At 45.3% G+C, this 23,900-nt stretch overlaps 1 protein-coding gene across 3 annotated transcripts; it reads left to right on the forward strand.

Moving 5' to 3' along the window:
* Window positions 1-820: 820 nt before the first annotated feature.
* On the forward strand, window positions 821-22,334 carry PSTPIP1 (proline-serine-threonine phosphatase interacting protein 1). 3 transcript variants are annotated; one of them, XM_083370988.1, is made up of 15 exons: window positions 821-978; window positions 7,162-7,262; window positions 8,821-8,895; window positions 13,530-13,564; window positions 14,297-14,403; window positions 15,158-15,220; window positions 15,817-15,915; window positions 16,213-16,258; window positions 16,603-16,682; window positions 17,537-17,635; window positions 18,294-18,390; window positions 19,071-19,161; window positions 19,869-19,936; window positions 20,511-20,611; window positions 21,521-22,334. In XM_083370988.1, exons 1-15 carry the CDS (start codon window positions 946-948, stop codon window positions 21,650-21,652), a joined length of 1,227 nt encoding a protein of 408 aa, XP_083227114.1. In that variant the 5' UTR covers window positions 821-945; the 3' UTR covers window positions 21,653-22,334. The 3 variants fall into 3 exon arrangements, with proteins under 3 accessions (XP_083227114.1, XP_083227112.1, XP_083227113.1); XM_083370986.1 differs by having other exon boundaries at window positions 15,817-16,258; XM_083370987.1 differs by lacking the exons at window positions 821-978; window positions 7,162-7,262; window positions 8,821-8,895 and adding an exon at window positions 10,531-10,618 and having other exon boundaries at window positions 15,817-16,258.
* Window positions 22,335-23,900: the final 1,566 nt, after the last annotated feature.

Genomic DNA, 23,900 nt, shown 5'->3' on the forward strand with positions numbered 1-23,900 from the left:
GTAAGAGCCAGCCCGAGTGGTTATACAGAGAAACGTCTTTACGTTTGCTCGCAGCTAACTCCGTAACACCTCTCGCCCCCTTTACTTCCTGCTGCAGAGGAAATTAAACCATTTTACTTTCACACTTGGCTTTCCTAAGCAAGCCATGTTCCCCCTCTTCGGCCCACCCAGCAGAGGAATAACGAACGGTTTGGGATCAACGGAGGAGCCAAAATTAGGAGAAAAACGATCCACTCATATTCTAAAGACCGAGTAGCTACGTTATCCTTCTTCCTGCCTGTTCACCCTTGCAGCAAAGCGATGCAACTTGCACGTGGCACAGATACAGCTCAAGTAGCACACAACTGAGAGCCACACACTCAGCCCCACTCAGATGTGAGCTGTGCCTTTTTCCTTCAATCGATGGAGGGGAGGAAAATTCTTCCGTTCTTTGCACCGGTTCTGAGCCTGTCACGCCATCCACTCTGCTCCTTTCCTGTAAGCCCAAATGCAAAAAGTTTCCAGCACACATCCCTACACACCTGTTGCCCTGCCTCTGTAGTCCATGCAGGCACATCCAAGCCTGAAGAAATCCCTCCTTGGAGTTCCTCCATCTGCCATTCAGATACCTCCCTTCTGCATTCTGGAGTGTATAATTCAACTTGTCCTTGCTGGAAGGAAGTATCTCGTTTGCACCCAGAGGATGGCGACAACGTTTGTGCTTCCACATTTGTGAAAGGCGCGCTCTTAGCCATCGGCCCGGAGAGGTGGGGCAAGAGGAAGGGAGAGCTCTGAGGTCTGGGGTTGCTTCTCACTTTCAGTAGCAAGTGGCCCAGCTCAGCTTCCTTAAGCCATCCGACAAGCCGAGTTCTGAAGAAGGTTCCTCTCCAGAGCGAGTGCGCACACAATACACAAACACAGCAGCCTCTTTCAGGCAGCTTGGCCCTGCAGATCCAGCCGGTCAGGATGACGCACCTGCAATTTAAAGATGCCTTCTGGGTAAGTGCCAAGAAATTGCCTTCTGACTTCCAGAGGAGTAACTTTGCAAAACAGCTGGGCCCAGTTCTTTGTATGGGGATTTTAGGGGGTTTTATGGTTATTTCAGGGCAAATTGAAGAGAGCTGGTTGAGCACCTCTAAACAGCCACCCAAAAACCCCGATCACCAGGCTTAAAGAAAGGAAGACGGCATTAAGCGTTGAAAAATGCTTCCCCCCCACCTCAACTCATTGGATGGGTCTTTTGTTCTTTTTTTAAATGCCAGTTATTGCTTTATTTCTCTAAGGCAAAAGGCTGAGGGAACATCCCTCTCTCTCAAAGTGGAGCTGACATTCTTGTTTGCTTTCTTGTTTTTTGCAACTGGGATTCTGCCTGTAGTAAAATGCCAGGGCAGACCCAGAGGCTCAGCTCAAACCACGAGGCTGGTGGTTTATGCAAAATGCAAAGGTATGATGCAAATGTTGCCCCACACCCTGGTGCTTGGGCCTCACCCCCCCTCCTGAAGGTTGCAAAACATATGGGTGGTTTGCAAGGCTTAAGATGAGATCTCCAGAAAGGCCAATGGAGGAGTTTGAGGAAAGAGGTTTTTCTCCACGGCTTCTTCTCCAGCTGTGGGCGGTGGGCACCGTCTGATTTTGGGGCCTTGGAATGATCCTTGAAAATGTCTTGATGAGTCTTTGCACCTGGCCAGTGGATGTTTGAAAAGGGAGTCGATCTGCGTTTGGGCGTTGAGCATACCTAGCAGCTTCCGCCAAGGCAAGGTGCAAAGGAGATGGAGGAGGTGTGGATGCAGCGATGTTGAACCCTTCGTTTTGGATCTCAGGAACTTTCTGCTCCACCTCAATCTGCAAAGACTTATCTTCACACCTGAGATTCCTTGGTTAACTCTTGTTTGTTGAGCGAGAATAATAGCTTTGCTCCTCCGGGTCTCCTCGTCTCCACTGGTTTGAAGACAAGGCTGTAGCCACCATTGTGAGCTCAGTTGGCGTGGAAGCAAGCTCAGAGATGGTTGTCAGCCTGATGGAACTGGGTTACTGGGTGGCCTGCAGCTTTCTCAAAAATGGAGCACTTTAAAGGCAGAAGCAGATATCTGAGTAAGACTTTATGAATTGCTGATGGGCAGATTTTCAGTTCATATTTTGCTGACTTGACTGTTTGGCTCAAACTAGCTGGCCTGGTTTCAGTAGGATCCTGATCCTTCTTGTCCATATCTTCCACCCATCATTTAGTCCTAGATAAAAATGGGGCAATGTTTTTTTTTTCCTGTCTGATGGTCGGTGTGAGTTCCACCTGTTTTTGCTCACCTGTCTGCTCCATTTCTGCATCCATCAGCAGTTTCTAAATGTGCAAAGGGTGTGGTTTTATCCTTATCCCATTGTAGCACGTCCATCTTTCGGTGTGCCTTGGGTTCCTAAAATGTGCAACAGGAAGGGGATGATTTGCGTGTTTTTATGAGTATTGCAGGAAAGATTTTCCATTTTTTTTAAAAAAAAATGACAGTTTTGTGATACGCCAAAATGGGGTACACAACCAATTACATTAGGCGACGTGTACTCAAAAACATGCAGAATTTTGTAAAAGCTATATACATATACACGGATACAAGGGGACGTGCATTCAATCCTACTGTCTTTATGTATGTTTGTTTTTAACCTCACTTTATTATTTTTATAAATAACGCAAGGCAGCGAGTATATGCAATATTCCTTCCTCCTCTAATACAAGCAAACACGAACATGCAAACAAAGATACATATATGTACATATATCAGTTTTACTGAAAATCAGGCCCCCGTGGACAATTTATTACCGTAGATAAATTACATTAAATGTTTATATCAGTTGCTGTTTTCTTTCACTATCTTCCTTGTTTGATGCATGGCCTTTGAACATTTGTATTTTCTCTGTTTTTTTTAATAATAACAAAAGTTACTGTGATTAGTTTACAGGGCCTGCTTTTTGTAGCACCTCTCTACATGTTCTGTAGGCATATTTCTCAGTTTCTGTGTGTGTGTGTGTGTGTGTGTGTGTGTGTGTGTGTGTGTGTGTGAATCAAACTGATGCAGAAATGAGAGGAAAAATAACTCAGGAAAATGTGATGGTGAGCCAAAATCAGATCAGCCTATGCGTTCGTCCCTAGCTCAAAAACACACCTTAGGTCTGCTTTGAGTGTTAAAAATATGCATTTTGCTCTATATCTGTAGGTGAATATTGCAACATTCCGAGAATTGAAAACAAAAAAAAACCACCCCAAAACTAAACAAAACAAAAAAACGGAACAAGCCCCAGGGCAGTCAAAGTTTGAGTGATGGGCACATCACAAACTTTTTGCAGAAGACCCGGGAAAAGGCAAACGTCCATATTTTTTTCCTCACATATCCCACCCCCCCCCAGGGAGTTGGGGGCCTCCTTTGACCCAAAGCCTGTGCCGGGCTCTATTTTAAGGCTGGAGCGTTTCTAGCATAGAACGGCAGGAAACGGTTCCACCGATGCTTGGCAGTTGCAGTTCGAGGCAGCCCTTGCGGTTTGCTCAGAAGAGGCTGGGGGTGGGAGGGGGGGTCTGCCTCGGTCTAAGAAGGAAGGCTGAAGAGAAGGAGAGGGGGTGGGGAGGGCTGGTGAGAGGCTGTGGGCAGAAGCACCCAATTCGAGCATCGGTTGGGTCAGGAGGAGCCTAAGCTCAAAGAAATTGTTGCTGCATTGGGGCGGGGAGGGGTGGTGAATTTTGGTGGCTGGTGGGTTAGTCTTCCTGTCTGTCATCTCTCTTTTTCTCCTCCTTTTCATTTCTCTCTCTCTCTCTCTCTCTCTCTCTCTCTCTCTCTCTCTCTTCCAACCTACTTGACGGTCTACCTCAATCTTTCTCAACCTTGAGAACTTTAAGTTCTATGAACTACCCGAATTCCCCAGCCAGCCATTCTTAGGAGCTGAAGTTTACACAACTTAAAGTTCCATCCATCCATCCGTCTGTCTGTCTCTCTATCCATCCAGCTATGTATCATCTTCTGCCATCCTCAGTCCTCTTTCATCTCCATCCATCCGTCCATTTTCATCTATTATCTACCTATCAACTACCTATCATCTATCAACCTGCCTCTCTCTCTCATCTTCCGTTATCCTCTATCCTCTTCATCCATCCATCCATCCATCCATCCATCCATCCATCCATCCATCCACCCGTCCATCTTCCCTCTATTCTCTCTCTCTCTCTCTCTCTCTCTCTCTCTCTCTCTCTCTCTCTCTCTCCTCGTGTCTTTTTCTCTACCCCGCTATCTACCAAACTATCTTTGGAAGCCCAAAGCCACAAGGAAGATGAATCTGAGTTTGCTTCGTCTCAAATGGAAATAAAGGAGAGGCTGTTAAAGCAGCCTTCAAATCTCTCGGTGGTTGGAGATCTCAGCATAGCGAAATATGTGAAAAGAATATCTGATAAAATATGAAACAGTAATGCAAACCTACGTGCGCAGATCCACCACATCCAAGATGATTCATTTCTCCCCGCTTGGATACAAGAGGTCCTACAGAGACTTTCCAGGGGAGTGGCTGGTAGGCACAGATGGAGGAGGGGCAGCTGGTAAGAGCCCTGTGGTTTTAAACCTATCAGCGGAGGACCCCAAATTTAGCCACTGACCTCCTGAAGGATGCTGAGAAAACCTCTTGGCCAGATTTCTTGCCAGATCCCCTAGAGATCAAGTTGATCTGGAAGGATCTAGGTGAACAACGTGCCCGACTTAGAAGAAGGTAGCCGTGCACGTTCCTGAAGTCCCAAAGGTGATGATGACTCTTCTTTGGAAAAAGGCTGTTGTTCAACCCTTGACTTGATGCTGGTGACTCAACCAGCCAAAAGCAGCCTTGAAGACAGTTGGGCGAAGAAGTCACATTTGCCTGACCCACGTCTGAACGGCAAGTTCTCCGGCCTGGCTGGTGTGTGCAGTGGCTGCAGTTTCATGCAACCCTCCAGGTGTTGAAGGCTCCAGACTTTCGGCAGGCCAACGTAGGGATGGCAAACACACCTGTATGTTGTGTTGTTTTTTTTGGGGGGGAGGGTGTCTTCTTTTTGTGCTTCTTGGCAAGATCAGGCTGATCCTTGAATTTTTTTTCCCATGGGGACCAGTGTTTCTCTTGGAATGGTGGCTAGAAAATGTTTGGCTGGGGAATTCTGGGAGTTGCAGTCTACCCAAGGTTGAGAAACGCTGCTCTGGAGCCATCACAGACCGAAATAGGTTGTATTAATGGGATTCTCTGGATCTTGGCTCCTCAGCTTGAATCAACTTGGAACTGAATGGATTGCTTGCATTGTCGATATTTTTACATCAGCAGATGGAAACTTGGTAGTTGGAGAAAATTACGCTTGGGTGATCTTGGTTTGGAAGAAAACAGGAGGACGCAGGCAGGGTGATCTTGGTTTGGAAGAAAACAGGAGGACACAGGCAGGGTGATCTTGGGTGATCTTGGTTTGGAAGAAAACAGGAGGACGCAGGCTGGGTGATCTTGGGTGATCTTGGTTTGGAAGAAAACAGGAGGACGCAGGCAGGGTGATCTTGGTTTGGAAGAAAACAGGAGGACACAGGCAGGGTGATCTTGGGTGATCTTGGTTTGGAAGAAAACAGGAGGACGCAGGCTGGGTGATCTTGGGTGATCATGGTTTGGAAGAAAACAGGAGGATGCAGGCAGGGTGATCTTGGGTGATCTTGGTTTGGAAGAAAACAGGAGGACGCAGGCTGGGTGATCTTGGTTTGGAAGAAAACAGGAGGACGCAGGCTGGGTGATCTTGGTTTGGAAGAAAACAGGAGGACGCAGGCAGGGTGATCTTGGTTTGGAAGAAAACAGGAGGACGCAGGCAGGGTGATCTTGGGTGATCATGGTTTGGAAGAAAACAGGAGGACGCAGGCTGGGTGATCTTGGGGGATCTTGGTTTGGAAGAAAACAGGAGGACGCAGGCAGGGTGATCTTGGTTTGGAAGAAAACAGGAGGACGCAGGCAGGGTGATCTTGGTTTGGAAGAAAACAGGAGGACGCAGGCAGGGTGATCTTGGTTTGGAAGAAAACAGGAGGACGCAGGCAGGGTGATCTTGGTTTGGAAGAAAATAGTTGGACGCAGGCAGGGTGATCTTGGTTTGGAAGAAAACAGGAGGACGCAGGCAGGGTGATCTTGGGTGATCTTGGTTTGGAAGAAAACAGGAGGACGCAGGCTGGGTGATCTTGGTTTGGAAGAAAACAGGAGGACGCAGGCAGGGTGATCTTGGTTTGGAAGAAAACAGGAGGACGCAGGCAGGGTGATCTTGGTTTGGAAGAAAACAGGAGGACGCAGGCAGGGTGATCTTGGTTTGGAAGAAAACAGGAGGACGCAGGCGGGGTGATCTTGGGTGATCTTGGTTTGGAAGAAAACAGGAGGACGCAGGTAAGGTGATCTTGGGTGATCTTGGTTTGGAAGAAAACAGGAGGACGCAGGCAGGGTAATCTTGGTTTGGAAGAAAACAGGAGGACGCAGGCGGGGTGATCTTGGTTTGGAAGAAAACAGGAGGACGCAGGCAGGGTGATCTTGGGTGATCTTGGCTTTGAAGAAAACAGGAGGACGCAGGCAGGGTGATCTTGGGTGATCTTGGCTTGGAAGAAAACAGGAGGACGCAGGCAGGGTGATCTTGGGTGATCTTGGCTTGGAAGAAAACAGGAGGACGCAGGCAGGGTGATCTTGGGTGATCTTGGCTTGGAAGAAAACAGGAGGACGCAGGCAGGGTGATCTTGGGTGATCTTGGCTTGGAAGAAAACAGGAGGACGCAGGCAGGGTGATCTTGGGTGATCTTGGCTTGGAAGAAAACAGGAGGACGCAGGCAGGGTGATCTTGGGTGATCTTGGCTTGGAAGAAAACAGGAGGACGCAGGCAGGGTGATCTTGGGTGATCTTGGCTTGGAAGAAAACAGGAGGACGCAGGCAGGGTGATCTTGGGTGATCTTGGCTTGGAAGAAAACAGGAGGACGCAGGCAGGGTGATCTTGGGTGATCTTGGCTTGGAAGAAAACAGGAGGACGCAGGCGGGGTTTTCTGACACTTGGCATGGATCAGAGGGGTTAGCAGTGACTAAAAGGGCTTCAAGGGCTGATTCTGCTCGTCTCGAACAGTGTCTGGAAATGCAGGAAAGAGAACAGGGTAGAACGGTGAGAACTGATGGATGCTTCCCATGTTCCTTTTTCCAGTGCAAAGAATTCACCCTTCACTCCGGATACGAAGCGCTCCTGCAGCGTTTGCTGGACGGAAGGAAAATGTGCAAAGATGTGGAAGACTTGATCAAGCAAAGGTAAATAAAAAAGACGAAGGAGGAGGGAGGCAAACAATGGAGCTGGAGTGGCATTAAGGCTTGGAAAGCCTCTCTGTGTTTTGCTCATAAATCCGTAAATGGATCTTTGCATCAGATTCTCCATTTGGTTGCCCCCCCTTGGCAAGATTTAAATTTTTAAGAATCCTCATCCATAGGGACACTAATAGCATCGCCTCGATATTGCAAGTAGCCCTTGATTTACGACTACAATAGGAACTAGAATTTCCGTTGCTCAGCAAGGCTGAGCCCTGCCTGATTTTTGACCATTTTTTTGCCATCCTTGTTAAGTAAAGCACTGTAGTTGTTTAAGTCAATCACGTAGTCAGAAAATGCGTCCCCAGTTGTGGTTGTAAGCCAAGGACTGCTAAAGGCTTGGATTTGAAGATGTTCATCAGACGCCTTTGGAGACGTCTACGTCGAAATGATCGCACATTCGGGGTGTGTGGGAAACAAATGAATCATCTCACAGCCTAGGACAACCCAGGATTTGCCCCCTCACCACAGCTATTTTAGAAGCCGTGAGTAAAGATTTCTGAGGCCCAGTGGAAAGGCCACCTTCATCTTTTTTTTAAAAAATCCCATTTATATCCCGCCCTTCTCCAAAGACTCAGGGCAGCTTACAATCTAAGAAGCACAAATCAATGTGCTTAGCAGTAGCCTTCATTCTATGTATATGCCTGCTTATTAGGGCTTTCACACACACACACCCCAAGCGGCTTTATTACAAAGTCAGCTTAATTGCCCCCAACAATCTGGGTCCTCATTTTGCCTACCTGGGAAGGATGGAAGGCTGAGTCAACCTTGAGCCTGGTGGGACTCGAACCTGCACTAATTGCAGGCAGCTGGTGTTACTTAAGGAGGCATTAGCCCACTGCTCCACCATGGATCTTGGTGTTTAGTGGGCTGAAAATGTTGTGGAAACAGAGGGAGGAGGAGAAGGAGGTATCTCAGAGAGATTTCAAGATCCAGTGGCTCCCTTAGACGAGAAGAACATGGCAGAAGACACCCTTTGCAAGCAGAAGATCACTTTGGATCCAGACCAAAGGATCTCCCCTCAGGAGATGAAGGTTGCGAATGAGGAGAGAAAAATGTAATCTGTCTCCTTTCTTCCTTCTCACACCCTTCTGTTCTCTGGAGATGATGATGATGATTAGATTTTTCGCCCACTGTTGAGATCAGAAACCTGGAACTTCTTGAGAACTAGTCTAATTGGATGAAGAAAAAATTCAATCTTCTAGGCAGCACCTGTTTTCCTAGAAGAGAAACATCTTAGGTGGCTTCAGCAAATACCGAGACACAACTGTGGAGCTGTAATTTCCCTCAAGCTTTCCTCTTAGGACAGAAGGTGGGAGAAGCATTGAAGACCCTTCCCATTAGCAGCACAAGTTCTTCCCTCGCCATCTTGCTTGTCTTTGAGAAGTTGCCTAGTCAGCTCCCAAATCTATTCATTACACACCACTGGAAGGATATAGCGCAGAAACAGACAGAAGCCCGGCATGGGTTGAGTTGCAAATAAAGATGGAATTTTATTTAACAGGGCCCAGGCTGAAGAACGCTACGGAAAGGAGCTGGTCCAGATTGCTCGGAAAGCAGGAGGCCAAACCGAAATCAAGTAAGTCCATTTTGGTGTCACGTAAAAACCAATTATTTCTTTGTTTATGTTAAAAGTCAACATGCAGTTATTAACTGATAGCTAGGACTTATATTTAGGGGACCCTATCACGTAAGAACCAGGATGGGCAATCGCTGGCATGATTGACCTAGATCTTGGCAAGATTCTTGGAGTGGCTTTCCGTTACAAGTCACAATGATCATCATTTGAGGCACTTACGTGACAGGATCTGATTTGATGACTTTCTTTGTGGTGGTGGTGAACTGAACACCACCGTTGTTACGTGAACGAGGCAGTTATTAAACGAATGGCATAGTCATTAAGTGAAACAGTGTAACCCCTATGGACATTTTTGGCCCATGCTGGCTGGGGAATTTTGGAAGTCCACCTAGTGTATCTCAAGGTTGTGAAGGCCGAGAAATAGTCATTGGTCTACTCCTGCTCTGGGCTGAAGGCTGGACCAGAAGGTTTGCATCCCACACCTACGGTTCTATGACCCATCTATCATGCACACCATGGTGTCCATCTCCTCTAGGAGTCCCCGTCCTGGGTGGTGTGTGGAAACTACGGTGGCTATAATAGGAGGAGGCTTGGAAGGCACCTAGATGCCCAGCAGAGACTCTGTTTTTCTGCCTTTCCTCAAACTCCACAGGGTGAGGGCCAGTTATGTCGCTTCCCTGTCCAGAGTCGCTTGTTTGAGATGGGCAGCTATAGAAATGGAAGGATGAAATAGGTCTGAAGAGGTGAATCCTTCCAAAGTTTAGCTTGCATGGAAAGGATACACAAGCATCTCTTTCTCTCAGAAAGAATCTCACCACTGCCCCCCCCCCAAAAAGGGGGTGAGCAGATGCAATTAGGGCTTTATTATCTTCGCGGTTTCTAATGCAGCCGAGGCGATGTGAATTCTGACTCATAATAACAGGAAAAATAGATCTGCTCTTCTACTGTATGCACTTCCTGTACCAACACGCTTTATATAGGATCATAGTTGCAAAAGGAGGGGGGCGGGGGGGGGGCTGCTGATCCATTTCCTATTCATTGCAAGATTCACCCCTGCAAGGACCGGGTTTCAGTTTAGATCCAGTAAATGACGGAGGGAGGTTTGAGGAGGAGAGACAGTCCTCGGCTTATGACACAACTGGGGGATTGTATTTCCAAATCCTCTTGATACTACAAATAGCCCTGGATTAGCCATCTGGGGCCAGAATTTCCACTGCTAAGCAAAGCAGGTGTTAGGTGAGTTTCTTCTGAATTTGGCCACGGCTGTTAAGCGAATCACTGCAGTTTGTTAAGTGAATTCAGCTTCCCCCGTTGACATGGCTTGTCGGAAGATGGCTGGCTGGGACTGTCGCAAATGGGGATCACATGACCCCTGAACACTGCAGCCGTGGTATATATGTGCTGGTTGCCAAGCTCCTGAATTTTGATCATGTAACCATGGGGATGCTATGACGGTTGTTAAGTCTGAGAGCCAGTCATAAATTTCTTTTTTCAGCACTGCTTTGCCTTGAACAGTCATTAAACAAATGGTTGTAAGTCCACAAACTGATTTGGACTGCAAAACTCCAGCTAGCCACCAGATGGCAGAAGCAAGAGAGTTTTTGTATTCCTTTAGCACCTTCTAGTGGTCATGTAGGGTTTTGCAAGTCAGATATGATAGATGCAGACCATCTTCGCATTTCTAAGTGCTGGAACTTGGCTTCTTAAGAGATTTTTTTTAATGGTAGGTGTGAAATTTTTACTTTCCACTGCACAGTGCACGTTCTGTGGTGAACAGGGCTTCTTTTTCTTACATGGAGGTTTTCTTCCTCTTCTTTAAAATGATACTAAGGATTGTTCCAAAGCTTTTTCTTTGCAAATCGTTTCCTCTTTCCCTTAAGAGAATCGGGCTGCATTCTGGGTAGAGTTTGGCTTCGCCAGTGCAAGCAGCAAAATACTGCAGGGCTACAATCAGGCATGGTGAAGTTTCTTGAGAGTGAAAAAAGAATCAATAATTCAGTATTACACGAAGTAATTGAATTTTGGCAGTTGAAGCCCACATACCTTAAAGTTTCCAAGGTTGAGAAACACTGGGATAGAATAAGGTTGTGAGGACTAGCACCAGGGACCTGTGATTGTGGTCCCACAATTTTTCTGTTTTGGTTTTACTGGTTTTTATTTCTTGTGTTTTTATTGTTCTATATCTTATTTTTGGACTGTAAGCTGAGAGTTTGGTTTTAAGATGGGTGGCTATATATAAGTTTTCAATGATTGATTGAATGAATGAATGAACGAATGAATGAGGAATCTGCTTCCCAAGGCAGCAGATAAGGCTGTAGTCCTCTTGATTTTTTTCTTTTTAAAGACAAAGACTCAATTCACAAAACTACCAATCCCAGTTCCTGTTTCGCTCCGGAGCATTAAACAAGAAGTTATTAATGCTTCCTTGGCAACAAGTAACAAATAGTCCCAATTTCACTGTAAATGGTGAGTTTAGCACCTCCAACTGTACACAAATCGTTTCACTTCTACTCTGCAAAACTGGCTTGCAGAATGCAAAAGAGGCCCGCAGAATAAGAGACGGATGGAATTTCTTTTTGACCAAGAGGAATGATTGGCTTCTCCGCAGATGAATTCACCGGGGCAAATATTATGCAAAACTGCCCAGTTTTTGCATTTTTTAGCTTTGCGTTTCCTCTTTGAGGGAAGGGATTGTGTAAGCCTTGAAGCAATATAAGGCTTGGGCAATATTTTAATGGGATCTGTCCCTTTCTTGCACCACAAAGCCCATCACAGACTGTTCCCAATTAGGGTGACGCCGAGAGGATGAAATTGGTTGTGATGTCAATCATGCAACCTCAGAGTTTTTGTCTTTGTGACTCCCTGTTGTATGAAAAGGCACAAGGGTCAGAACTGGCATTGCAGGGTTGAGATGCATTTTGCTTTTGGTCTCCCCTGCAAGGGCCTACGTGTTTTTCAAAGTTTATGCTGTTCTGTGATCGAGATAATTATTTGATTTGATTTTAGAAGTTTTTTAGTGACAAAATTGTTACTCAGTTGTTACCAAGAAAAGGCAGTCAACCTATTCTCCAAAGGACCTGAAGGCAGAGCAAGAAGCAATGAATGGAAAATAATCAAGGAGAGAACCAGCCTGGAACTAAGGAGAAATTTCCTGACAGTGAGAACAATTAACCAGTGGAACTCCTTGCCTCCAGAAGCTGTGAATGCTCCAACACTGGAAGTTTTTAAGAAGAGCCTGGACAGCCATTTGTCTGAAATGATATAGGGCAGGGGTGTCAAAATGCCGGATGCATCACGCGGAAGCCGCGCCTAGCCCATTGCCGGCAATGGCAAAACAGTCTCGATACGTCGCGTGACATCACGTGATGTCGCGAGTTTGACATGTCTGGTATAGGTTCTCCTGCTTGAGCAGGGGGTTGGACTAGAAGACCTCCAAGGTCCCTTCCAACTCTGTTATTCTTTTACTCGTGAAATAATATCTATAATCATTTGCTATGAAAGAGAAATAAATTTAAACCTCGAGGCCAAAATGCTAGAAAACCCCCAGAGTTTTATCTGTTAAGAGTTCATAACTAAACTCAGGTTACTTCTTACAAAAGGTTATAAGATGACTTGATGGTGTAACATAGTACTGGACATACAAAAACGATTAGTGCTGTAATTAATGAGAAAAAAAATTGCTTCTTGCTCTGGGCTTATTTTCTCTTTAATGTTAATGTACTGTAGCTGGAGTTAAATGAATCTTAATTCATCAGTCATCTGAAACCTGCAGGATGAATCCAGTGATTACCCACGGTTAGTTGGAATGTGAATTTAATAAAAAGTTCAAAAGTTGCCACCAGGGGGCATTAAAGAAACACAAGAAAGGAAACTTACCTTATAATCATTTTCATTGGAAGAAAAAAGATCGAATGGAAATAATGTCAGTTGATATGGATGGAAAAAGCACCTACACAGCCCGAGGTTTAGTCAAATCCCAGCTTCAACCAGCACTGAATGAATATGATAATAGGAAAGAAATTCAACTGATTAATACTGTTGGGTGTGAAAGACCAGGTCCACAGGTGAAGCTCCCATTAAACTGGTTCATTGCTAAAAGCTGCAGGAGTCTTTTCAACTCAAGGTCAGAAACTGCTTGGAGTTTGATAGGGATCAATGGAATTCAGAGGGGAGCTGGACTTAATTTGCTTGCGGCTACAAGGGATTCTAAGATGTTCCCTCTTTTAACTCTGCCTCCAGGTTCTTCTCCACAAATACTTAACCTTTCATTTGGACTAGTTGAAGAGAGATTGAGAGCTTATTTCAGATGTTTTTATTTTCACACTTCTCCTAAGTAATGGAGAAGTTTGATGTTGCCCAAAGACAGACAGACAGACAGACAGACAGACAGACAGACAGACAGACAGACAGACAGACCATATACCTGTGGCAGTGGACATTTGAAGTCTGGCTTTGAATATTTTCTGGAAATGCTTTTCTGGGTGGTGGGACTGTGGTCTTCTCCAGTGCAGGGTGTCTAGATAGAACTCTTGGCACGTTCCCTTGCTGTTCTTGAAGCTGTGATAGAGAACCTCAAGTTTGACTAAAGTCTTTGGACAGGAAGGAAATTGACGGGTTTTGTTCTTTCTCCTCAGCACTTTAAAGGCTTCATTCGAAATCCTAAAACTACGTAAGTATATTGGCAAGTTCTATTTGGGATATTTCTGACTCCCTTTGGCAGCAGAAATAATCAAAGAATTTGCAAAGACAAATTCATACCTGTTTTTGCTCACAGCGTTTAGAAAAAGAGAACTTTATGCTTCTTATTCATCCGGATTAAGTTTGAGTAAGGAGTGGCCATTTTCACCACACATTCAGTTTGAACTGCAGAACTCAGGCTAGCCACTAGATGGTGGAAGAGTGAGAGTTTTCTGTACTCTTTTAGCACCTCTAGTGGCTGAGTGGGTCTTAATGCTATCAATAGCAAAGGGGACGCCCAGAAATGAATAAGAGGAGAATGGACTTTGTTGAGTTGTATAAAAGGATATAAAGCCTCAGTGCTGTGGTAACCAAATTTTGGAGTCCACCCTCAGCTTTCCTGAACCTCTGAAGAAAGTGTAGGCTGTCAATTGCCAGAATCTCCTATACTGGTTGTAAGTAACTACAATGCAACCATTGAACCAAGTTCACTTAATTTAGGGTGTCTCAGGAGAGTCAACGGGATTAAAATTGGGGGGGGGAGGCTGTCCTTTTTTCACACGTATGATGTGCATAGCGTGCCTGTAAAAAGGGAGAGGTCTTCCATCAACCTGGATGCTCCTGGGTTTTGATGCTGTTGCCCCCACAGAAACCCCCTTAACCCAGGTAAGCCATGTTCCGTATCAGGAGTCAACATTTCAACACAGACCAACTTCATCCACAGAAATTGAAAGCGTGGGCAACTCTCATATCCAGCTGGCTCTCATGTTGAAAGATGAACTAAAAGCCTTGGAAGAATTCCGAGAAAGGCAGAAGGAACAACGGAAAAAGGTGAGGCAGAAGCCGCAAGGATCTGGTGGTGGAACAAGCCAACCCGATTTATTTTAAATAATAATAATAATAATAATAATAATAATAATAATAATAATAATAATAATAATAATAATAATAATAATAATATAAAGTTGGAAGGGACCTTGGAGGTCATCTAGTCCAACCCCCTGCTCAGGCAGGAAACCCTATACCATTTCAGGCAAATGGCTGTTCAGTCTCTTCTTAAAAACTTCCAGTGTTGGAGCATTCACAGCTTCTGGAGGCAGGTTGTTCCACTGGTTAATTGTTCTCACTGTCAGGAAGTTTCTCCTTAGTTCTAGGTTGCTTCTCTCCTTGACTAGTTTCCATCTGTTGCTTCTCGTCCTGCCTTCAGGCGCTTTGGAGAATAGCTTGGCTCCCTCTTCTTTGGGGCAGCCCCTGAGATATTGGAAGGCTGCTATCATGTCACCCCTCACCCTTCTCTTCATTAAACCACACATACCCAATTCCAGCAACCGTTCCCTACATGTTTTAGCCAAATTTATGAACAAATTTATGATGGCCGTTTGGCGCAGGTGCAAAGACTTTCAAGATCCATTTATCCTGCCTGATTTCAATAAAGAACAACCCTGGAGCCTACATGTCTTCCTTGGGAAGTGCCCCAGCTTTGAAAATCCCCCGTGGGAAAAAGGCCTTGGATAAACAGGCAGAGAACTGGGTTTCCAGCTCTGCTGGAAGGCAAAAATAACCATTTATTCCACCTTTCTTGCAGTACGAGAGTACAATGGAACGAATACATAAGAACAAACTGTTAATGTTCAAGAAAACCATGGAGGTAAGGAACTCGATCTCGGGAGGAGAAGACATTTATTTATACAGGAAGTCCTTGACTTACCACCCTTAATTGTGCCGGGGCAGAGCTGGCTGGGGAATTCTGGGAGTCGAAGTCCACAAGTCATAGAGTTGCCAAGGCTGAAGATCCCCTGCTCTAACAAGGTGGCATAGCAAAGGAACAAAGGACACAGCGGGGTGGGGTGGGGGAGACAAGGGAATAGGAGCAACGGTTTCTGTTATATGCCCAGACCTGAAGCCCTTTTGATATGGTGCTTATGTTGGCGGGTTTGGAATCACTTACCTTTTGATAATCGTTGTATGCAGAGTCGAGACTTAAAATTTCCTATCTCTGTCTGCCAAAGGGCGGGCAGGGCTGGTGGGAGGAATGCCCAGAGAACTTCTGAATTATTTTCCAGAACTTTTTTTTTTTTTGGACAAAAAAAACCCCAGTCTACTAGCCAGTCCGTTAACACGCTGGTGGATTGGCAAGGCAAAAGGCATGTTTTTCTGTCTTGTAAATGACTACAGAGGGAGGATACTTCTTTTAAGGAAACTTTCATTTTCTTTTCTTCCCTGGGCATGTTTTCCCGCATGCAGTCCAAGAAGGCCTACGACCAGAAGTGCAAAGATGCTGATGAGGCTGAGCAGGCTTTTGAGAGGATAAGTGCTGTTGGAAACCAGAAACAGACAGAAAAGGTATCTCCAAGTTTTTCTCTTTCTTTCTTTCTTTCTTTCTTTCTTTCTTTCTTTCTTTCTCTTTCTTTCTTTCTTTCTTTCTTTCTTTCTTTCTTTCTTTCTTTCTTTCTTTCTTCCTTCCTTCCTTCCTTCCTTTCTCTTCCTTTCTTTTCTTTTTCTCTTTGCTCCTTCCTTCTTTTTCTCTTTTTCTCCTTCCTTCCTTCCTTCCTTCCTTCCTTCCTTCCTTCCTTCCTTCCTTCCTTCCTTCCTTCCTTCCTTCCTTCCTTCCCATACCAATGTTCTTTTTTCACCTTTCAGAGCCAGACTAAAGCAAAACAGTCCAGAGACTCTGCAAATGAAGCAGGTATGCTTTGAAGCTATGAAAATAAGATCCGCTATAAGAGAGACATCCCTTATGCATCCTGTGATAGCATCTTCCAGGCCCCTGTCAAGCTCCAGAAACTAAATATCTGAATAAACCAAAAATACAATTGTACTTCTCATTAAAAACAGAGTAAAACGAAGGCTGACTTGCAATTCAACGTTCTGATTGATTTTTGGAGGAATCTTCTCCAGATAAGCTTTTTTTTTAAAAAAAAAATCAGGATATTTTTTAATCAGTGAACAGCAGAATAGGTTCATTTTATCAATGAACTGCCAAATATTAACGCTTCTTTGATTGCGCCCCTTTGCTTCCTTCTCATGCAGAAAGGGTGTATAAACAGAACATTGAGCTACTAGACCAGATAAGGACCACGTGGGAACAAGAGCATGTTAGCACTTGCGAGGTAAGAAGCCATTCAGTCCAGCAGATCTTCAGTCAATGGGGAATCAATGAGTTTACTGATTCAATGTTTTGACCTTGATCATGGTGAGATTCTACTGGAGGACTCTTTCCTCCCACCCATGGGTGGGCAATCAGGCACACTCAACATGGCTTCTCTCCAACACCCAAGGGATGGCCAGCTTGTTCAACCAAGTAGTTGCTTCTCAGATACGGCCATAGTTGCATCCAAATTCTTTTCATCGATAGGGATCACCCATCATAGCAACCTGTTGTGTGCTGGCTGGCCTTAGTGCTGTGGCTCCCGAACTCCACAGAATAATATAGCAATACTTGACATCTGTTGGACACTGTGCAAATTATAAGCTTGGAGGTACCAATAAAAGCTAAAGAGGTACTAAGAGTGCCAAGAACTGAGAAATTCTGGAGATTCTCAGTCATCCAGGCCAGGGTTGTCCCAAAGGTGCTTTTTCAAAAAGCAACAGGACTCTGTTTTTCGTTGAAGATATTTTGCTTCTCATCCAAGAAGCTTCTTCAGTTCCGTCTTCAAGGAAAAACAAGACTCCAGTTGCCTTTTGAAAAAACACCTTCTGGCTTAGGACAATGTGTGATTCCAAGAATCGTGACTGGTAGAAGATTTATTGATTTCACTAGGCTTCCATATCGGTTCCATCATCAACCATCATCACTGTAGTTTATAGCTTCAGCCTGTTGCACGAAGTTGGCCAATTCTGGTCTAAAAACTATGGGTTTTGACTTAGCTCAGTGTATTGACCCACCTTTTCTTTTTTAGCCTATTACATTTTATGACAGGATCCGTAACTGATCCTTGCCTTTCCCCCCCTCTTATTTAACTAGGCTTTCCAGCTTCAGGAATGCGATCGGATCACTATCCTACGGAATTCTCTCTGGGTTCATTGCAATCAACTCTCCCTGCAGTGCGTGAAAGACGATGAGGTAAGAGAAAGATCAGTACAGAGTCCTCAACTTACGACAGTTCATTTAGTGATCAAAGTTACATCACTGAAAAAAGAGACTTATGACCGTTTTTTACACTTACGACTGTTGCAGCATCCCCAGGGTCACGTGACTACAAAATCCAGCCACTTGGCAACTTGGTTCATACTTATGACGGTTGCAGTGTCCTGGGGTCATGTGATCCCCTTTTGCGACCTTCTGACAAGCAAAGCCAAGGGGGAAGCAAAATTAACAACTGTGTTACTAGCTGAAAAATGTTAATGGATCACTTAGCAACGGGGCGAGAAAGGTCGTAAAATGGGGCAAAAGTCACTTAACAGCTGTCTCACTTAGCAACATAAATTTTGCATTCAGTTATGGTTACAAGAACACCCGTAGTTGTCAAGGAGATGCTGTGAGGTCCTTGGACTCTACAATTCTAAATGAGGCATTTTTTTTAAAAAAAAGGGTATTTTATGTACTCATTCATATATACAAAGGAGCTACAGCTACTAAGATGTGTACAAAAATCTAGAGTGTTATTTGCTTATCTTGTCCTGAAAAAATACTGCAAATAAACTAGGAGAATTTGCTTGAAAAGCAGTAATCAAGAGCTCTCCTTTCAAATAAATTGGCTTTTTTCTTCCCCTTTTCAAAGCTTTATGAAGAGGTTCGCGGAAGCCTGGAAAACTGCGACGTAGAGTCGGATATGAACTGCTTCGTTCAGAATAAGATGACGGGAACGGAACCACCAGGTCTCTCAGCACAGAATTGCTGCTTTCTTGATTCTACCTCGACAGAGAATGAAATCTGGAAAATGAGGAAAAAAAAACGGGTCTAGGGGAAGCTCTGGCTTGCGGAAGCTCTCCCGGGTTCAGCCCCACCCCCATAACCTTGGGATGACAATCTTTGGCTGTGAATTTTGGGAGAGCTCCTGGAGGGGGACACCAGGGCTGGTAACCATCTTTTACATGGTGATTAAATGGGGAGGTTTTAAAGAAATGGTTGAGCACAGGCTTAACACAAGGGTTGTCGGTTCTTGGCTGGCGTGAGATTTCTGGGGATGGAAAGTCACTGATAGCGTTACCTAGTTGGGTCATGAAAGGTCTGCAAGAGAACCACCCAGCTCCAAGCAGAGCATAGTCCTCCTCCTCCTCCTCCCTTCTCCTTCACTCCACAAACCTACTCCCTCCTAGCACTGATGATGTTACCTAGTTGGGTCATGAAAGGTCTGCAAGAAAATCACCCAGCTCCAAGGAGAGCACCATCCACCTCCTCTTCCCTCCTTCTTCCCTTCCTTCTCCTTCACTCCACGAACCCCACTCCCTCCTAGCACTGATGACGTTACCTAGTTGGGTCATGAAACGTCTGCAAGAAGAGCAGCATCAAGGACCCCACAGTCAATTATCCTATCCCCCTTCTGTTTCTGAAACAGTGGCCATTGGCTACGAGAATTATTACGAGAGAAGCGGACCTGTGAAAAACTCCAACAGCCCCACAACCCAGCGTTGTGGAATGATGAAAAGGTAAATATCATTATTATGGGTGTTTCCCATTAATGGGTGGAACTTTGGCACTTTGTTCTACCATCTGAATTTTCCACCAGTGTTAAAAGCTGCCTTGGGGTGGCGGTTTCCCTTTAATGAGAACCAAGAGAGATTTCCAACACAGAAGCCGACTGGGAGGTAAGGTAAGGACATCCGTCCATTTCTTGAGATTTCCAACAAAGAAAAGCTAAATTAAGGAAGAAGAGTAGGGCAGGGCGAGAGCATCCATCTGCTTCTTGTGAGCCTCCAAAGTGGCGTTTGGCCAGCTGCTGTCGAAAACTCACTGATCCAGCAGCGCCTCGAGAGATGCCTGAAAATTTATTTTTATTTAGTGGTAGCTGCTATTCCCAGGCCGCTGTGGTCTAAAATAGCCCAGAGTGGCACACAACAGAAATAAAGTTTAAACTATCCAAACAACGACAATGCATGGTCCAATAGCATTAACAAGCAAGGGGTTGAAAAAGATGGTGGCAAAATCCCAGTTTTCTATGGGTTGTCGTGTACATTTTTTTAAAAAAATGCAGGGCTTTGATCTCTCTTTATGGCTGCCAACTTGACTTGTTTGTGACTCCCTGGTCTGAAATGTTGTCCTGCGTGAAGTTTCACTCCTGGTTGGAAACCTCGAGAAAGGAAGTAGCAGTCATTGTAAAGCTCATGGTATAATGTATTTTTTTATTGATCCGCAGATTTTCTGGCTTGCTGCATGGCAGCACCCGAAACGCTCCAGACAACATTTCCACAATCAACCCAACCGGTACGGCGGCTTTTCCAGGCACAAATGCCGTAATTTCTGAAGTCTTTTGTTAATTCAGGCTCTGCTATCAAGTCTTCCCAAGGGGTTGAGTGTTGGTGTGGGAACACCCAATTCGTTTCCTTGGTTCTCAAATTGGGCTAATCTTAATATCCATCTCCCCAGCCCCCCCAAATCTCTGGAAACTTCATACAAACATCCTAATAACTGACCCATTTTTCAGAAAACATGGTGCAGAAATTTCTGAAACTTGTTAGGATGGAGACTTGTAAACCCGATTTTGGGAAAAGAAAGGCAGACTGCAATTCGCCTGAACCAGGCCTGTAGCCTTTATTTAAATGTCCGCTGATTTTTTTTCCCTAAGCGGCAGCTGGTGCAATTTTTAGAAACAGAAATAGTTCATTTGTGTTAGGGAGGTACGATGGTATCACCCTGACGATAATAGACGGATTTTAGAAATAAGTTGTAATGTATTCTCTGGACTTGTGCAAATCCAGCTGGAAAGGGCATAAATTTTGGCACGGATAAAATATTTGACTCTGGAATGTGTAAATTTTATTTTTTTTTTCTTTTGCAGCTGAGAGGACGGACGGCGTCTACGCAGCTATTCAGGTGGATGAGGTGGTGAACGCTGCCCTCGGCCAGGACTACAGAGCCCTCTATGACTACATAGCCCAGGTAAGCATCCAGATCTTGTTTAAGGGGTGTCCTCTAAAAAAAGAACATTGTTACTCCAGAGTAACTCTCAGGGATCATTATTCTAAGGGGGTAGGCCACCTTGGCTCTTTTATGACTCGTGGACTTCAACTCCCAGAATTCCTGAGCCAGCCACGCTGAGGGGAAAGGGAGTGTTTTCAAGCTGAGCCATGCTGGCTCAGGAATTCTGGGAGTTGAAGTCCACGAGTCATGAGGGGGCCCTAGTTCCCCCAGGAGTCATAAAAGAACCAAGGTTGCCTATCCCTGCGACGCAAAGTTACCTTTTACAGGTAGCTCCCGACTTACATTTAGTGACTGTTGAAAGTTATAACGGCACTGGGAAAAGTGACTTAGGATCATTTTTCACACTTAGGACCACTGCAGCATCCCTGTGGTCCCGGGATCAAAATTCGGACCCTTGGCAACTGGCATGCGCTTATGCCGGTCGCCGTGTCCTGGGATCATGTGATCCCCTTTTGCCACCTTCAGACAAGCCAAGTCAATGGGGAAGCCAGATCCACTTAACAACCGTGTTACTTGTTTAACAACTGCAGTGATTCACCTAACAACTGTGGCAAGAAAGGGTCGTAAAATGGGGCAAAACGTAACTGTCTATGCCAGGGGTCGGCAACCTCGGCTCTTTTATGACTCGCGGACTTCAACTCCCAGAATTCCTGAGCCAGCATAGCTGGCTCAGGAATTCTGGGAGTTGAAGTCCGCGAGTCATAAAAGAGCCGAGGTTGCCGACCCCTGGTCTATGCTGAGCAACAGACATTTTTGGGTCAGTTGCGGTCGTTAAGTCGAGGACTATCTGTGTGCTTATTCCATCTTCCCCTTTCTGTCTTACCTGAGGAGATTTTCCATTTTTTCCCCCCCATTACTCTTTTCCAGAATGAGGATGAGCTGGACATCCAAGCGGGCGACGTCGTCAACATCATTGAGGCTGGGGAAGATGGTTGGTGGACCGTAGAACTGGACGGGCAGCAAGGATTCGTGCCCGGCTCCTACTTAGAGAAACTTTGACGGGAGGGATACTTCTGAGTGCTACATTTTTAATTTTTACCAGCTAGAAACCTCTTTTTTAAAAAATCAAGTTTTAGTCTTTGCAGGCGGCAGACAAAGAGCTACAATTGTGCGCTTTATTTTAATATAGACATCACTCTTTATCTTTTATATTTTTTAAAGGACAATTATCAAAGAAACCACGACATCCAGACTTGCACCGGTTTTTTTTCCTCACCCTAGAAATGTATGGTGCCAAAGGTTATGTTTTTTCTTGCTAAATCCAGTTACCCATCTGCTCCAATCAATGTTTTGGCAGTTTTCTACAAGGGAAATTTTGCAAAACCGTCTTTGCCGTTCTCCGCTGACGCTGGTGGAGATAGGAACACAGTGGACTTTATAATAAATCACTGAAAGTGCATTTCTGAAATGGTCAGATCTCAATTCCAGAAATGAGGCTTTCGCTTTTTTCTCACAATGGGTGAAACCATGGCACACTTACGATGGCCGTGCTTTCACGAGCGTTGCCGTTTTTGACTCGGGGTGCAGCAGAGGGTGGGGAGATGGGCGGATCTGCCTTAAATGCGACCGTCTTCACATTCTCAGCTGTCCACTGAAAATGCATCTGCAATGGTTCTAGTAATGCACATGGACACCGACATTTGAACTTTGAGCAGCTGAGAATCTGACCCTACATTGTGAGAAGGGAGTTCAAAAAATAACCACAAGATCTCTCCCGGAGTCCCTTCCCTGCATTAAATATTATCAAAACTTTTTATGCCGTTTCAGTTGGAACACACCAGTGGGCAGAAATGATGGCGGGCCTTAATATTCAGTATTACATCTATTATTTATCCACTACAATCTGTAATTGTGGTGGCCATCTATGACTTTAAATTATCTGGTTCCTAACTGCCCACATCAGGGTTGTCCAACTCCCACAATACTCCGGCCACTCAAAGTTGCCAAGATTGGACACCCTCGCCTAGAGTTCCAGCAAAATTGTTGCAAACTGAAGATGTGTGACCATGGGATGCTGCAAATAGTTGTAAATGCAGCCTGGGCTGTGGAGTGGGCCCAACCATCACAGCTTTGAATCTGGATTGTAAATCCGCTTTCAGGTCAGTTCTAGCCCTAAGTGGTCATTAGGCAACCCGTTGTAAACAAGGACTATCTGTATTAAGCAGGGAATTCTCCAGAAAGCACCATAGTAGGGACCACGAAGGTCCAATCTCGTTTTTTCACCACCTGCTTTTCTTCTCCCTTGAGCATGTCTGATTGTCCTCACTTGTAAGCAATCAAGCTTAATACAGGTAGTCCTCGACTTACGAGTTTGTTTAGTGGCCATTCAAAGTGGCTGGGAATTCTGGGAGTTGAAGCCCACAAGTCTTAAAAGTTGCCAAGGTTGGAGACCCCTGGCTTACATCACGCCCCTCTGTACAATTTGGTTCCTTTGCCAAGAAAAGCTGCTAGCAAGATACGCTTCACAACCAGACAGCAGGAGCGAGGAAGTGCGGGGGGGCGGCGCTTGTTGGTGTGTGTGTGTGTGTGTGTGTGTGTGTTTGTAACTGATTTGGTGGGAAGAGGGGATCTTGTTAGTTTGGGGAATCTGCATTCAGGCATTCAGGCAAGGGAGGATCGCGCTGCAGGGGGGCTGGCGGACCCCAAGGCTGGACCTTGTGGGAAAGCTGCAACCTTTCACCTCCTTAGCAGCTTCGTCTGGTCCCCTGGGCACAAAGAGGCGGGAACAAAACCGCTGCCTTTCAAGAGAAAAGAGCAGGCACTTCAGATCTCCTTGTCAAAAGCAAGAGGGATTTGCAAAAGTCCAGGAGGGCTCAGCCACGCTGGGGAATCCCAGGGAGGACGTTTCCAAGGCAGAAAATACCTCCTTTTCTCTCCCTTCTTATAAACAGCTGGGCGGCTTTGGCAGCCAACGTCCTGACCTTGTGATGCAAAACCCGAGGCGAGAACACTGCCTAACCTTTTAAAATGCTGCAACTCCACCGAGATCCTATTCAGCTGCTTATGTTTGGACGGGAACACCAATTATGGTCACCTTCTCACATTTCTATGGAGTTTTTTTTTTTTTTAAAGAAATACGCAAGCGAGGAAACGGCCACTGAAGGGACGTTAAAACATGGGACACGTACGCCCCAGAGGGAAGGGATTCCTGGGCACCAGGAAGATTTGGAGGTGGCTGTACTTTATTTATTTTATTTTATTTTATTGGATTTATATACCGCCCTTCTCCCGAAGGACTCGGGGTGGT

This window comes from Vipera ursinii, assembly GCF_947247035.1.
Source record: "Vipera ursinii genome assembly, chromosome: 11".
NCBI lineage: Eukaryota > Metazoa > Chordata > Lepidosauria > Squamata > Viperidae > Vipera > Vipera ursinii.